At 41.5% G+C, this 13,677-nt stretch overlaps 1 protein-coding gene across 11 annotated transcripts in view; it reads left to right on the top strand.

The window, feature by feature from the left end:
- Positions 1 to 13,677, top strand: part of ARHGEF9 (Cdc42 guanine nucleotide exchange factor 9) — a 212,052-nt gene that overhangs the window by 159,335 nt on the left and 39,040 nt on the right. For all 11 annotated transcript variants that reach the window (XM_038587547.1, XM_038587555.1, XM_038587551.1 and 8 more), the window contains one exon: positions 7,747 to 7,878. In XM_038587547.1, coding sequence (XP_038443475.1) covers positions 7,747 to 7,878 — 132 coding nt within the window. The remainder of the gene's footprint in view (positions 1 to 7,746; positions 7,879 to 13,677) is intronic.

Below are 13,677 nucleotides of genomic sequence, written 5' to 3'. Positions count from 1 at the left end.
GGTATTCTCAAGAATGCCATTTCCAGCTACCCCTCTCTTTGGCCCATTGCCATGTCTAGGCTGTTGTGATTATTTCTAGGAAGATGCAGGGATCTCCATCTCTCATCTTGACTTGAAACTTTTGGGTACAAGGCCGAGATATTAACATGGAGTATCAGGGCTAGGACCTTGGAGATCATCCTCATATACCACATTTAACATCTGGAAAAACTGGAAAAGTTTGGTAGAGGCAAGATGGTGGAAGAGTAGGGTCCCCAAGTCACCTATTCCCACCAACTTTCCTAGATAACTTTCAAATCATCCTGAAAACCTATGAATTCGGTCTGAGATTTAAAGAGAGAACAGCTGGAATGCTACAGTGAGAAGAATTTGCGCTTCTATCAAAGTAGGAAGACGGAAAAAAAATAAAGAAATAAAAACGCATCCAAGGGGGAGGGGCCCCATGAGGATCCGGGCTAAGGCTGGGGGCAGGTGCCCCCAGGACAGGAAAGCCCAGGCCTGGAGAAGCAGGAGCTTTACAAATCTTCCCGGATGGAAAGGCACCTGTAGGGAGCTCAGGCAGGATCCCAGGAGAGGCAGGGATGCCCTCAGGCTCCCAGGGGCACTAACAGTGGAACTGTGCCCCAGGGGAGAGCGTACCACACAGTGCGGGCCTAGCACCCTAAAGGGCTGGAGCCCACACCCGGCAGGCCCCGGGAGCAGCTCAGGTGGCAGCTCAGGCGGCAGCTACATGGAGGGGGCTGCCGGCCCCCCAGAGGACGATTACAGTGGTGCAGGCCCCAGAGCCCAGGGTGCCGGGGACACAACCCAGGATCCGGCGCTCCCCCCGGGACAGGCAGAGAGCAGGAGGACACAGGACAGCAAGGGCGCTCCTGCTGCCGAGCAGCCCCTACCTGTGCAGATCGGCGCTCCCTGCCCCCGAAGCATCCAGGCCCCTGCGGACTGACAGCTCTGGTAGTTGCTATGGGAGCTGACTCTAGAGTTGGAGAGCTGGCCGCCACCACTGTTGTTCCTCCTAGTGTCAACTTGTACCTGGGACTGAGCAGGGGACTCAGGAAAAACAGCTCCCACTGAGCCCTGCCCCTGGCAGGGGGCTGGGCAGCTCCCCCAGCTACACACACCTGAGAATCAACACAGCAGGCCCCACCCCCAGAGCACCAGCTAGAAGGACAGGATAAAAGCAAGTTATTGACCAAGCAGTGCAGGAAAGTTCCAGGGGAAATCAAGGGATTTACAGTATATAGAATCAGAGGATAACCCCCTTGTTTCTTGTTTTCTATTTGTTCCCCCCTTTCTTCTTTTTTCCCCTTTTTTCTGTCTTTTTCTCCTTTTTCCAGTACAACTTGTTTTTCACCATTCTACACTAAGCAAAATGACTAGAAGGAAACACCACAAAAGAAAGAATCAGAAACAGTACTCTCTCCCACAGAGTTACAAAATTTGGATTTCACTTCAATGTCAGAAAGCCAATTCAGAAGCACTATTATAAAGCTACTGGTGGCACTAGAAAAAAGCAAAATGGATTCAAGAGACTTCATGACTGCAGAATTTAGATCTAATTAGGCCGATATTAAAAATCAACTAAATGAGATACAATCCAAATGGGAGGTCCTAATGATGAGGGTTAATGAGGTAGAAGAAGGAGTGAGTGACATAGAATACAAGTTGATAGCAAGGAAGGAAACTAAGGAAAAAAGAGAAAAACAATTAAAAGATCATGAGGATAGGATAAGGGAAATAAAGGACAGCCTGAGAAGGAAAAATCTGCATTTAATTGGGGTTCCTGAGGGTGCCGAAAGGGACAGAGGTCCAGAAACTGTATTTGAACAAACTGTAGCTGAGAACTTCCCTAACTTGGGAAGGAAAACAGGCATTCAAATCCAGGAGCCAGACCCCCCCCCCCCAACATCAATAAAAACCGCTCAACACCTCGACATTTAATAGTGAAATTTGCAAATTCCAAAGATAAAGAGAAGATCCTTAAAGCAGCAAGAGACAAGAGATCCCTAACATTTATGGGGAGAAGTATCAGAATAACAGCAGACCTCTCCACACAGACCAGGCAGGCCAGAAAGGGCTGGCAGGATATATTCAGGGTCCTATATGAGAAGAACATGCAGCCAAAAATACTTTATCCAGCAAGGCTCTCATTCAGAATAGGAGAGATAAAGAACTTCCAAGATAGGCAGAAACTGCAAGAATATGTGACCACCAAACCGGCTCTGCAAGAAATATTAAGGTGGACCCTGTAAAAGAAAGAAGAAGTCCAAGGAAACAATCCACAAAAACAGGGACTGAATAGGTATCATGATGACACTAAACTCATATCTTTCAATAGTAACTCTGAACGTGAATGGGCTTTATGATCCCATCAAAAGGTGTAGGGTTTCAGACTGGATAAAAAATCAAGACCCATCTATTTGCTGTCTACAAGAGACTCATTTTAGACATAAGGACACCTACAGCCTGAAAATAAAAGGTTGGAGAACCATTTACCCTTCAAATGGTCCTCAAAAGAAAGCAGGGGTAGCCATCCTTATACCAGATAAATTAAAGTTTATCCCAAAGACTGTAGTAAGAGATGAAGAGGGACACTATATAATACTTAAATGATCTATCTAACAAGAGGACCTAACAATCATCAATATTTATGCCCCGAATGTGGGAGTTGCCAAGGATATCAATCAATTAATAAGACATACTTAGATAATAATACACTTCTACTTGGTGACTTGAATATAGTACTTTCTACAATTGACAGGACTTCTAAGCACAACATCTTCAAAGAAACAAGAGCTTTAAATGATACACTGGACCAGATGGATTTCACATATATTACAGAACTTTACATCCAAATGCAACTGAATACACATTCTTCTCAAGTGCATATGGAACTTTCTCCAGAATAGACCACATACTGGGTCACAAATCAGCTCTAAACCAATACCAAATATTGGGATGGTCCCCTGCATGTTTTCAGACCATATGCTTTGAAAGTAGAATTCAATCAGAAGAAGAAGTTTGGAAGAATTTCAAACACGTGGGGGTTAAGGACCATCCTGCTCAAAGACGAAAGGGTAGACCAGGAAATTAGGGAAGAATTAAAAAGACTCATGTAAACTAATGAGAATGAAGATACAACTGTTCAAAATCTGTGGCATACAGCAAAAGCAGTCCTGAGGGAGAAATACATCACAATACAAGCATCAAAAAACTGGAAAGAACTCAAATACAAAAGCTAAACTTGCACCTAAAGGACCGGGGAAAAAAACAGCAAATAGATCCTACACCCAGCAGAAGAAGAGTTAATAAAGATTTGAGCAGAACTCAATGAAATAGAGACCAGAAGAACTGTGGAACAGATTAAGAAAACCAGCAGTTGGTTCTTTGAAAGAATTAATAAGATAGATAAACCATTAGCCAGAATTATTAAAAGGAAGACAGAAAAGACTCAAATTAATAAAATCATGAATGAGAAAGGAGAGATCACCATCAATAGCAAGGAAATACAAACAATCTTAAAAACTTATAATGAGCAGCTATACGCCAATAAATTAGGCAATCTAGAAGAAATAGACGCATTTCTGGAAAACCACAAACTACCAAAACTGGAACTGGAAGAAATAGAAAATCTGAACAGGCCAATAATCAGGGAGGAAATTGAAGCAGTCATCAAAAAACTCCAAGACACAAAAGTACAGGGCCAGATGGCTTCCCAGGGGAATTGTTTCAAACGTTTAAAGAAGAAATCATACCTATTCTACTAAAGCTGTTCAGAAAGATAGAAAGAGATGGAGTACTTCCAAACTGGTTCTATGAGGCCAGCATCACCTTCATTGCAAAACCAAAGACCCCACCAAAAAGGAGAATTATAGACCAGTATCCCTGATGAACACAGATGCAAAAATTCTCAACAAACACTAGCCAATAGGATCCAACAGTATGTTAAGAAGATTATTCATCATGCCCATGTGGGAAATATTCCCGGGATGCAAGGCTGGTTCAACACTTGTAAAGCAATCAATGTGATTGATCATATCAGCAAGAGAAAAAACAAGAACCATATGATCCTCTCAATAGATGCAGAGAAAGCTTTTGACAAAAGACAGCATCCATTCCTGATTAAAACTCTTCAGAGTGTAGGGATAGAGGGAACATTCCTCAGCATCTTAAAAGCCATCTATGAAAAGTCCACAGCAAATATCATTCTCAATGGGGAAACACTGGGAGCCTTTCCCCTAGATCAGGATCAAGATAGGGATGTCTACTCTCCCCACTGCTATTCAACATAGTACTAGAAATCCTAGCCTCAGCAATCAGGCAACAAAAAGAAATAAAAGACATTCAAATTGGCAAAGAAGAAGTCAAATTCTACCTCTTTGCAGATGACATGATACTGTACTTAGAAAACCCAAAAGAAAAAACAAAAACAAAAACAAAAAACAAAAGTCTCCACCCCAAGATTGCTAGAACTCATGCAGCAATTCAGCAGTTTGGCAGGATACAAAATCAATGCCCAGAAATCAGTAGCTTTTCTATACACTAAGAATGAGACTGAAGAAACAGAAATTAAGGAGTCAATCCCATTTACAATTGCACCAAAAAGCATAAGAACGCCAGGAATAAACCTAACCAAAGAAGTTAAGGATCTATACCCTAAAAACTGCAGAACACCTCTGAAAGAGATTTAGGAAGACACAAAGAGATGGAAAGATATTCCATGCTCATGGATTGGAAGAATTAATATTGTGAAAATGTTTATGCTACTCAGGGCAATTTACACATTTAATGCAATTCCTACCAAAATACCATGGACTTTCTTCAGAGAGTTGGAACGAATCACCTTAAGATTTTGTGGAATCAGAAAAGACCCTGAATAGCCAGGGGGATATTTAAAAAGAAAACCAGAGCTGGGGGCATTACAGTGCCAGATTTCTTGTTGTATTACAAAGCTGTGGTCATGAAGACATTGTGTTACTGGCACAAAATCAGACACATTGATCAATGGAGCAGAATAGAGAATCCAGAAGTGGACCCTCAACTTTATGGTCAACTAGTATTTGACAAAGCAGGAAAGACTATCCACTGGAAATAGGGCAGTCTCTTCAATAAATGGTGCTGGGAAAACTGGACAGCTACGTGTAGAAGAATGAAACTTGACCATTGTCTTATACCATATACAAAGATAAACTCAAAATGGATGAAAGATCTAAATGTGAGACAAGATTCCATCAAAATCCTAGAGGAGAGCACAGGCAACACCTTTTGAACTTGGCCACAGCAACTTCTTGCAAGAGACATCCATGAAGGCAAGAGAAACAAAGGCAAAAATGAATTATTGGGACTTCATCAAGATAAAAAGCCTCTGCACAGCAGAAGAAACAGTCAACAAAACTCAAAGACAACCTACAGAATTGGAGAAGATATTTGCAAATGACGTATCAGATAAAGGGCTAGTTTCCAAGATCTATAAAGAACTTACTAAACTCAACAGCTAAGAAAGAAACAATCCAATCATGAAATGGGCAAAAGACATGAACAGAAATCTCACAGAGGGAGACATAGACATGGCCAACACACACATGAGAAAATGCTCCTCATCACTTGCCATCAGGGAAATACAGATCAAAACCACAATGAGATACCACCTCACACCAGTGAGAATGGGGAAAATTAACAAGGCAGGAAACCACAAATTTTGGAGAGGATGCAGAAAAAGGGGAACCCTCTTGCACTGTTGGTGGGAATGTGAATTGGTGCAGCCACTCTGGAAAACTGTGTGGAGATTCCTCACAGAGTTAAAAATAGATCTGCCCTACAACCCAGCAATTGCACTGCTGGGGATTTATCCAAAAGATACAGATGCAGTGAAGCACCGGGACACCTGCACCCCAATGTTTATAGCAGCAATGTCCACAATAGTCAAACTGTGGAAGGAGTCTCGGTGTCCATCGAAAGATGAATGGATAATGAAGATGTGGTATATGTATACAATGGAGTATTACTCAGCCATTAGAAACTTCAAATATCCACTATTTCCTTCGATGTGGAAGGGCCTGGCGCTGAGTGAAATAACCCAGTCAGAAAAGGACAAACATTATATGGTCTCATTCATTTGGGGAATATAAAAATTAGTTAAAGGGAATAAAGGGAAAGGAGAGAAAATGAGTGAAAATATCAGTGAGGGTGACAAAACCTGAGAGTCACCTAACTCTGGGAAATGAACAAGGGGTAGGTGGAAGGGGAAGTGAGTGGGAGGTTGGGGATACTGGGTGATGGGCAACAAGGGGGGCACTTGACTGGATGAGTCCTGGATGTTATGCTATATGCTGGCAAATTGAACTCCAATAAAAAAATTTAAAATTAAAATAACATCTGGAAAAACTGAGACCCAGAGAAAGGAAGGGACCGACTAGCCTAGAGACAACATAATGTAGTGGCAAGAGTGAGTATACTTTCTGGAGCCACAGAATTGGGTCTTTGTTATGGATATCAATATAATGAGCTGGATGATCTTAGCTGATCATTTGACATCTCTCTACCTTGCGCTATAAAATGAGAGTAAGACTATCTACCTCCCAGTATTCTTGTGTGTCTCAGAAGAGATAGAGTGAAAGTATATAGCACAATGTCTCATGCATATAGGTGCTAATATATTTTTTAGAGAGGAGGAGAGGGGTGGCAGAGGGAGAGAGAGAATCTCAAGCAGACTTACAACACGGGACCCAGTCTTACAGCCCTGAGAACATGATCTGAGCCAAAATTAGGAGTCAGATGCTCAACTGACTGAGCCACCCAGGCACCCCTATAGGTGCTAATTTTAATTCTCCTGAGTCTTAGACCACTGATTTTTATCTCTATCTTCATATAGATTCTGGAACACACAGCCCTGTGCCCAGAGCTTTGGTGTGGTTTGCCTCCTGTTCCATGAATTTTGTGCACACCTACATTAGTTTCCTCCACTAACCATAAGCTCCTTGAGAACAGGGGCCAAGTCTGGCTCGGCATATGACATACATTCCCACATATCTGTGACCTAGCAGAGTTACTGTGAAAAGGAGGCCTTGGTAACTCTGTAGAATTGAATTAGCTAGTCAGATATGTTCGTCCTTTTTTCTGTCTGACTATGTAGCAAGGAGAGGAAGTAGTCTCAGGCTATGAATTACAGACCAAAGAATCATGTAGTTGTGAAGTTTCCTATTTAATCAATATATTTTAGTGAACTGAGATGAGAAGAAAAAATTCAAGAGAGTGAATATATTCTCTTTTTCTCCCTCAATCATTATCTCCTTCTTGCTCTCCCCTGTCCCCCTTTTTACTCATTTGGGAAGCTGAGAGACTTCTATTATTTGCTTGGGTTTACTCTTCAGGTATAAAAAAGGGACTAAGAGATGAGATATGGGATGAAGGACTGATACAGAAAGAGAAAAATCATAGAGAAAAGTGAGGAAGGGGGAGAGAGAGAGAGAGAGAATGAGAATGAATATAAGAATGAACCTCATAGAACCAGAATTAGCCTTGGTGCTGGTAGGGTTCATTTGGCCTGAGAGTAAACAAGACCATGAGTCTTTCCAGCTCACAGAGCCTTTTAAGGATTCCAAGGAGTCCTCTCTATCCTTCTTTCCCCACCTGGCCTTTTCTGTACTCCTCCTGCCCCAGTATATACCCAGCTTTAGGTGCTTCCAGGCAGGTGACAGGGCAATCCCTTCTGCCTGGCTGCCTCTCACTATCACATGTTCTTCCCAGGGTGAGGACATCCTAGACAGGAGCTCGGAGCTGATCTACACTGGGGAAATGGCCTGGATCTACCAGCCCTATGGCCGTAACCAGCAGCGGGTCTTCTTCCTGTTTGACCACCAGATGGTCCTCTGCAAGAAGGTAACCCCAAACTCTTCTTTCCTGAGGGAGATGGGCACCTCAGGAACATCAGCCCCTCCCTCTCCATCATTCCCAATTCCCAATGAGGTAGTTATTATAGTAGATGGGAAAAGATGCCAGTGGCTTCTAATTTTGTGATCCATTCTTAAACTTTTGCTGATTTCCCTCTTTGTCAATTTTCTTTTAAAAAAATCTAGAATAAGACTCTTTGTTCTCTTTCTTCTTGTCTCCCACGAAGGCTGTCTCTACTATGCATCTCATTGCCCTGTTATTTTAGTTATATATGTGTTTTGTTATTTTCTTCCTGAGATGATTACACTGGAAATTATTTTGCTGATTTGGAAAATTTTTCCTTTTTTTTCCTTTCCTTTTTTTCTGAGGAAGAGTGGAGATCCCCTTTCCTCTCTCCTCAGTCACCCACTAATGTTTCTACAGCTCTGAAGTTGTCCCAAACAGCTTTTTCCCTGTATCCTTTGTTTTTAATTATACCAGTCTAGACATACTCTGTTGTCCTATGTGTCACAACTACTAGTTATTTATGTTGGTTTAATTGTATTCTGGGAGGATCAGGAACTAAATAGAGTATAATAATGCTGGAGAGAAAACTTCTCCTATTCCAGGAACTTTGGGCTTTTGTGCCATTTTTTCTTGCATTAATGGCCCAGACTTGGAGGATGTACCATTTGGGACTCAGAAATGCAACAATACCAACAGAGATTGGGGATGGAGCAGAAAAGAGATGGGGATTTGAAACCAGAACACCTGAGTCCTAGACTCTACTATCTCTAACCTTGAACCAGTTTTTTTAAGGTCAAGGTCATGTCCTTATTTTCCTCAGTACCAAATCAGGCTGATGATAGAATTTATTTCTGGAGGCTTTGAGGAGGAATACCTTAAGTAGTGGGAAACAGTGAAGTATAGTGTTAAGAGCATGGCTTCTAGGGCCAGACAAAAGGCCACCAATTACCTTTTTTTCCATGAGCTATGTGACCGTGGGGAAATTTTCTGTGTCTAAAATCATCTCATTTGCAAAATGGAAATCATAATGGTATCTACATAGAAGAGAGGTTGTGAGAGTTAAATGAAACAATACAGTTGCAGTGCCTGGACACAGTAAGTACTTAGTAAATGTTAGCAATGGATTTTATTGCTGTATATTTGGTGTTACTATTCATTCATTCAGCAAATCTTTATTGGGAGACAGTATATACAGTGGTTAAACAAGCACAGATTTTAGAGCCAGATAGTCTGGATTCAAAGCCCAACTCAACCATTTGATAGCTTTTCTTCCTGAGTAAGATTCTTAAGTGTTCTATGTCTATAATTCCTCATAAAATGGTATTATAAAGGTACCTACCTTGTAGGATTGTTGGGAAGATTATTTAAGTTAATAAATGCAAAGCATTTAGCTGCCAAGGGATGAATGCATAAAGAAAATGTGACACACAACACATACATTCATGCACACACAGACATACACACACTGTGGAATATTATTCAGCCTTAAAAAAAAGAGTAGCTCCTGTCATTTGTGACAATATGGATGAACCTGGAGGACATTATGCTAAATAAAATAAAAGAGAAAGGCAAATACCATATGATTTCACTTTCTTGTGGAATCTAAATCAGTTGAAGTCATAAAGGCAAAGAATAGAATGGTGGTTTCCAAGGACTGGTGGGGATTTGGGGAAATGGAGAGATATTGGTTAAAGGGTGAAAACTTTTCATTATGCAAAATGAATAAGTTTTGGAGAGCAAATGCACAATATGATGCCAATAGCTAACAATACTGTATTGTATACTTGAAATTTGCTAAGAAATTAGAACTTAAGTGTTCTCATCACAAAAATAAGTAACCGTGTGAGATGATATATATGCTAATTATCTTGATTGTGGTGATGATTTCACAATGTATACATATATCAAATATCACATTATATGCTTTAAATATATATAATCTTTATTTGTCAATTATACCTCAATAAAGCTGGGTGGGCAGAAATCCAAAGCATTTGGAATAGTGCCTAGCATATGATAAATGCTAAGAGTCAACTGTTGCCATTGTTGTTGCTGTTATTATTTTTTTGTTTATTTTATTCATGAGGGACACAGAGAAGGCAGAGACATAGGCAGAGGGAGAAGCAGGCTCCCTGCAGGGAGCTCAATGCTGGATTCGATCCCAGAACCCAGGGATCACGCCCTGAGCCGAAGGCAGATGCTCAACTGCTGAGCCACCCGGACGTCCTCTTATTATTTTGTTATTATGAAGGTACTCTAGATGCTGGAATGCAACAATGAGAAACATAAGCCCAGTCCTAGCCCCATGTGCCTTTCTCAGGCTCTGGAGAGAAAACTCATGGTGCTCAAGGCTAGGAGTGGGCAGTAACTAGGGCGCCTCTTTAAAGAGGAAAGACTTGGGGATCCCTGGGTGGCTCAGCAGTTTGGCGCCTGCCTTTGGCCCAGGGCGCAATCCTGGAGTCCCGGGATCGAGTCCCGCATCGGGCTCCCGGCATGGAGCCTGCTTCTCCCTCGTCCTGTGTCTCTGCCTCTCTTTCTCTGTATGTCTATCATAAATAAATAAACAAATCTTAAAAAAAATAAAGAGGAAAGACTTTACTGACTAGGGAGTGAGACAGGCTGCAGTCCTTAAGAGTTACATTCCCCCAGATTGCAGCATCTGTCATTTATACAGAATGTTTTACAGTGTCTTAATAACTGACTCTCATGTTCTGTCACCTTCTCTGATATTTCCCACTCATTTTCTCTCTTTTCCCCTTTAACATGACAGATTCCTAACTCTGGGAAATGAATAAGGAGTAGTGGAAGGGTAGGTGGGTGGGGGGATGGGGTGACTGGGTGACGGGCACTGAGGGGTCACTTGATGGGATGAGCACTGGGTGTTATACTATATGTTGGCAAATCGAACTCCAATAAAAAAAATAAAAATAATAATAAACCCCATGACTACCCAGTAAGGCCAAATTCAATTATCTCCCAGATGTTTGAATTATGCAATGTCAGAAACTGGAGTAGGCTCCTTGCTGGATCCCTGGCTAGGCTCAGTGCTTGTCTGCAGACTGCTAGGGACCTTCTGGAGAAGCACTAGTTCCCTTAATATCCTCCAAATTGGGTGAATGGAAGAAAAAAGGAAGAAGGTTAGCATGCTATTAGAAACTAACCCATGTATGCAGGGAACTTGTGATGACCTAAATAGCATCTGTGGTGAGTACCTATTCACCGTGTCCCTATGAAAGCACTTAGACCACCATTACCAAGTGGCATTTGGGCAGCTTGGTCCTAAAAGGACCTCAGGCAACCAGGGCTCTAGAGGACTTTGTCCCCTTGCCATGTGCAGAAGCTGAGCAGAGAAACTTCTGAGGCTTTGCCAGCTGTCTTTCCCTGGACAGCCCCAGAGTAAGGCAGGAGCAAGGAAGGTGCACTACTGGGCACAGCTTCAGTAGACTGAAGATAGACTATAAGCTGTGAAACAGAACTAATGTAACTCAGCAGTGTGGTGACTGAGTATAAATTGTGTAATGGTCTTCATTATCAGTGCTAGCATTCAGAAAAGGGAAACTGCAATGACTTGAGGTAGAAGATGCAGTCAGGAAAGACTTCTTTGAGGAGGAAGAATGTGTAAATTTGACTTTGAAGGCTAGAATGATTGGAATAGAAAGCATTGTTGAGGCGTAGAGAACATATTAGTGTGAGCCTAAGTATAGATGTGTGACCACTGCCTCCCTGAAAAGGTATATGGAATTTCCAAGGACATAGAACTAGCTATGTAAATTTTAAAATATTCAGTTACTTTTGCTTTGATTTATTTTTGTCACAATATTTAACTTATTTTGAAAGTTTAAATGTACTAAAGGAGGCAGTGAGATTTTTAGGTTCATTAAAGGAGTTTTAAAAGCCTACAAAAAATTAGTCTGGGACCAAGAAAGCTCAGCACCACATTTATCAGATAAGGCTGGCCTCATGACTTGGAAACTGCATGTTTAGATTTGAGCTTTATAACCATTTTACAAGGTAAGGATTACTTGTCTAGTTTCATAGTCGAGAAAATTGAGGTTCAGAGAGATAAAATGGCTTGCCCAAGACCACAGCTGGTAGGTTAAGCAGCTAGGAGTTTGTATAACTCACACTCTTTCTGTGCATGTTGCATGCTGCTTTGTGGCCTTAGCTACCATTTCTGATGGGGTTTTTTGAACAGTAGGTCATTCTTAATCATTCCTATTCTATCACATCCCTAAACTTGGCTTTATAACCAATCTGGTACCTGAAAACTCACATTCAACCCTCTGGAGAGCTAGAAAGAGTAGGCAAAGGAAGAACCTTAATGATATATTTCTCTAGTCCTGTTCCCCTACCACAGAGGCAGAATTCTCTCAAGTTTCTTGTTATCCTTAAATATCTAAAGAAACAATAGGAGTTTCAGTTGATGCTTTTAATTTAGCTCTAAGATCATGTATATCCTTTCCAGTTTTTGGAAACTAGTTAGTACCACTTTTGAACCTACTGTAGTAGTTTTGAACCTACTGTTCAAAAAGGTTTTGAAGGCTGACAATGATTATAATACACCAACTTAGAGTCAAAAGAAGCTACAGGTAATGCTGGCAGGCTGGGTTCAAGGACCCAAAGGGGGTCCTGCAGGACCATCAGGAGCATTCTTGGCTTCATGAAGGATAGAAATAAAATGTGAGCCTGCAGGAGGTGAAAGCAGAGTTTACTGAAAATACAGAGAGAGCAGATACAGACAGTGTCTGGGAAACTCAGAAAGGAAAGGAGGGAGTCTCATCTTAGTTCAAGGTTGGGGGGATTAAAAAAAGGTCTGGGGGGGTTTTGAGGATGATAGTCTGGTATATGTGTCCCCATAGTCTTCTAGGTACTAGTTTGAACAAAGATGAGGGCCTAGGTATTATTCCTTGGAGCCAGGGGATCTTGGCATTGAGATACCTAGCTACTATTGTGCAGAATACGCACATGATAGCTTTGTCTAGTCATTCTCACCTGATCTCTCCTTAGATATTACCTATTCTAGAAAAACCATTAAGTCCAGTCCCTTATAAGGAGGACATATGCTGCTTGCATTATAAGACATATGTGTAAAGTGAGGTGGGGGTGCAGTTCCTAGCAAGAATAGAAGCAGGAAAAGAAATAAAAAAAAACAGATTTCTATGGAGCCTTTCTGTTTCTCTGTCTCATAAGCTGAAGTTAGGAATAGTGGGAGGTTAAGGCTGCCTATTCTAGTTAGATGGGCATCCACCTATTAGCTATGTGATCCAGACCTGGCTTCCCAGTTCTCTGTGTATTTGTATTAAGTATTTTAAGTCCAGTTTCAGGCCTTTATGAGATCAAACTAGATCACATCAATCCATTCTCCTTTGCTTGTCCTGATTTTGTAGTTAGACTGACAAGGCCCACTTTTTATGCATATATCTCAAAGTATTCCTGAGGATTGTGGAAGTCAGTGCATGGGAACTACCCCATCCTTTTGGCCAGGATTGAGCTTGTCCATTTCGAGCATGCTAAAAGGAACCTAGGCTCTGAATCAGGCTTGGAGAAACATTGGCCTACTCTATAGAGTTGACCTTTTTCTCTCCTGTGAACTTGATGCCAGGGGCACCCAGAAGATCAGAACCCATCTGTACTCACAACCTACTTATATGCATAATTATTATGGAAGGAAAAGCATAATGTAGAGGTTTAATTCCACAACACCTGTATTTCACAACCTGGAGGTTTGAGATTGATAGAGCAATGTTGGAAATTCTTAAAGACAGCCTTCCCCAGACATAC

This window comes from Canis lupus, chromosome X (assembly GCF_011100685.1).
Source record: "Canis lupus familiaris isolate Mischka breed German Shepherd chromosome X, alternate assembly UU_Cfam_GSD_1.0, whole genome shotgun sequence".
In the NCBI taxonomy this organism is placed as follows: domain Eukaryota; kingdom Metazoa; phylum Chordata; class Mammalia; order Carnivora; family Canidae; genus Canis; species Canis lupus.
The sequence above is the reverse complement of the archived record's forward strand: the minus strand, read 5'-3'. Positions and strand labels throughout refer to the sequence as shown.